This window comes from Borostomias antarcticus (assembly GCF_949987555.1).
Source record: "Borostomias antarcticus genome assembly, chromosome: 29".
In the NCBI taxonomy this organism is placed as follows: domain Eukaryota; kingdom Metazoa; phylum Chordata; class Actinopteri; order Stomiiformes; family Stomiidae; genus Borostomias; species Borostomias antarcticus.
The window spans coordinates 4,368,691-4,371,735 of record NC_140262.1 but is presented as its reverse complement, the minus strand read 5'-3'; the positions used below and the strand labels follow the sequence as shown (position 1 = coordinate 4,371,735).

At 40.2% G+C, this 3,045-nt stretch overlaps 1 protein-coding gene across 1 annotated transcript in view; it reads left to right on the top strand.

The window, feature by feature from the left end:
* Positions 1-953: 953 nt before the first annotated feature.
* Positions 954-3,045, top strand: part of skap1 (src kinase associated phosphoprotein 1) — a gene marked incomplete at its 5' end in the record, with an annotated part of 24,942 nt that continues 22,850 nt past the window's right edge. Inside the window, 4 exons of the mRNA XM_084459874.1 lie at positions 954-993; positions 1,674-1,779; positions 2,403-2,428; positions 2,614-2,721. Of these exons, the coding sequence (XP_084316000.1) occupies positions 954-993; positions 1,674-1,779; positions 2,403-2,428; positions 2,614-2,721 (280 nt within the window). The remainder of the gene's footprint in view (positions 994-1,673; positions 1,780-2,402; positions 2,429-2,613; positions 2,722-3,045) is intronic.

Here is a 3,045-nt window from a genome sequence, read left to right as displayed (position 1 = left end):
AAGACTGCTTTAAAAAGGTTATGTTATAAAAGTGGTTACATAGGCTACTGTAAGATACATTTAAGATGCACTAAAAAGGTAGGCTACAAGGTAGGCTACTTTTGCGCTCAACGCATGACTTCTCTTGCCTCGTGGCTTGCGCGTCAGGCAGGTGTGGAACATCAACATCTGGACCTCTTTAGGAAGAATCTAGGCCTCTAAGATATAGAACAAAACAGAACAGATTATTGTTGTATCAAAACGGCACACAGTCTAGCTTTTCAAACAGTTGTAGTTGTAGATTCAATACCATTTAGCCTATATCACAGGCTACAAACTTGCACAATAAGCTAATTATGGCGGATGGCCCCCCTTGTTTTTGTGAAAAGCCTATGTTGGTTTAGCCTTTCTTTCTCACAGCAGATAGTCTTGATTGTACATCAAAAAATCATGAAAGAAATATTCAGCAAGAGGTCCATTCAGAGCGTAAAATATGATTTCGGTTTAAAGTGTAGCCTAGGCCTATTGCGTGAAAGTCAATATTCCTTTATTCGTCACATGTAATGTAAGGTAGGCTTTAGGCTATACAGTCACAGTGAAACGTTATCGCCGGCTCCAAGATTATGCTACATAAATAAACTCTAATACTCAGTATCAAATTACAAATTTACAAACGAACAATATTACAAATGCACATAAAACAATATGAACCCTTTCTTGTATGTATGTCAGACTGCACCCACACTTTGAATAAACCGATGTGACATTCAAACTAGCAAGCAGGAAGAAGTGCATGGAGGAAGTGGTTTAGTCACCCCTTTTGCTCCACCCTGTTTTTGTAAATCTGTAAATACATGCAGGGAACTTTTAGCTTCAGAGCAGGTGCTGGTGATGATATGACAGTAAGTGTCAAATGTAAGTGCTCCAAATAGCATAACATATCAGTCAAGTCACTCTGGAACTGAGAAGTCAGGATGGGGTCAGTCTCGGAGGACATTAGGAGGCTTTTGGATGGTAATGTTTCTATTGTGTTTTTTTCCCACCATGTGATTTATTACTAATATATTAATTCGGTATTACCTAGCTATAGGATTTCCTTAAATAGCATATAACTACAATCATTCTTTTCAAATGGGTATTTTATTCATCAAGACACACACACACACACACACACACACACACACACACACACACACAGGTATATAGATATGATTGGCCTCATGGCTGAATAGAGATTGGGTGCTGATAGTGCTTCAGATGAATACCTGTACATACAGTAGTAGGAAAGTGTGTTCCATCTATAGATAAAAGTGTGCCTTTCATAACACTGAACATTACACATATGTGCAGTTAATGTAGTTCCCTATGAATGTGTTTTATGGATTGCCATCTGATTCAGTCTGCAGAATCGAGTCACATACAGTATGTCTGCTGTCTGACATATTTGCATAGACCGGGCTCCGTAACACTGATCTTTTGACAAACATTTGCATGTGTCAAGGTGATTATGTAAATATATAAATGAGAAAATAAAGTAATTGAGTCTGATAAATTGTAGGTGAACCACTGTTTTTGTAGCAACATGAACATAACTGTCTTTTGATACTCCTCTGACTTGTACATAGCTTGTGATCACGTCTCGGTGAACTTTTCTGCTGATAAACGGTCAATTAATTGTGTCTTATGTTCCTTAGACTGTGAGCTGTTTGTATCAGATATCCTGCAGGAAGAGGAACTCAGTAAACATGCCAGAGAAACCCGCGAGATCCTTCTGAGGAACTTCAGAGTGGTCCACAACAGGTAGGGCAGGGTTTAACACCTCTGCGTCTTCAGAGTGGTCCACAACAAGTAGGGCAGGGTTTAACACCTCTGTGTCCACTCAAGTGGAGAGAATACTACAAGACAGCCTCATGTTGTAAAGCATTAGGTGATAGATATTTCCTTATCATTTTAGTACAATTAATTACACCCATGTGAAAAGAGTAGGCCTACAGTGCATCTGTGAAGGAGGGTTGCTTTCATAGAATAGTCAGTGAGTGAGTTGTTGTCTATCTCATAAATATGGCATTAATATAGTCTTCACTAGATATTAATATTTTCATATTCATTCTCTTGGATCTTCAGTTTGATAAAATATTGGTTGGTAAACTGGATCGTTTTAGAAATATCTTGTTCAAGGATTGAAAAGGCAATGCGAATGTCTGAAGGAAGCACATCATGTAATACAAGGGAGGAAACAAGCATTTGTTCCTTAGCTTTGCAGGTGCACATGGTGCTATGGTTCTGTGGTCTGTGGAGCAGGAAGCTAAAATGGGTTGCTGTAACAGACTGTAATGTAAACAGACTTGCATACAATAGAACAAAGACCAATTTTGTTACAGTTCAAGGGATTAGATTTAATTCATAGTACTTTAATTTTACAGAAATCCTCAGGAGTTTCCCCTCAGATGTAAGTAGTTATATTCTCTATCATATAATTAATTCCTTTTCTCAACTGGGTGCGTGGAATTTATTTCCATTGCAAAAAAAAGGAGGTTAGTAAGAAAGTTTAGATTCTTCTATTTGGGCCATTTCCTGTGTAACGTTGAAAGTCCTCCCCCTGGCCTGCATGACGATGTGGTGTTGCCCTCCCAGCTGAGTCCAAACAGGAGGAGAGTTCAGATGACAACCGGAGCCCCAGTCTGGGCCGATCGGCCCCCTCAGACGACCTCTCCGTGGCCTCTGAGGACGGCTCGCCAGAGTGTGAGTAGAGGCCTGGTTCTCCAGCTCTGTGTGTGTTTGCGTGTGTGTCTGAGTGTTTGTGTGTGTGTCTGTGTGTGCGTGCGTGAGTGTGTCTGTGTTACTGCATGTGTTGGTGCCGAGTGTTAATGTCAGACAGCCATTTTCTTTACGCCGTACATTTATCAAGGGCTTTTAAAGAAAAATTTTGTTACTTGCTGAGTCCTTGATCACGGACAGGTAAGCCATGGCCCTCTGGTGGAGTCTTGTGTATGAAAATGTTAGTGTTAATAGTCATGATCATCTTGAGGGAAGGTGGCTGGTCACATGGTCACACAGACCTTATAG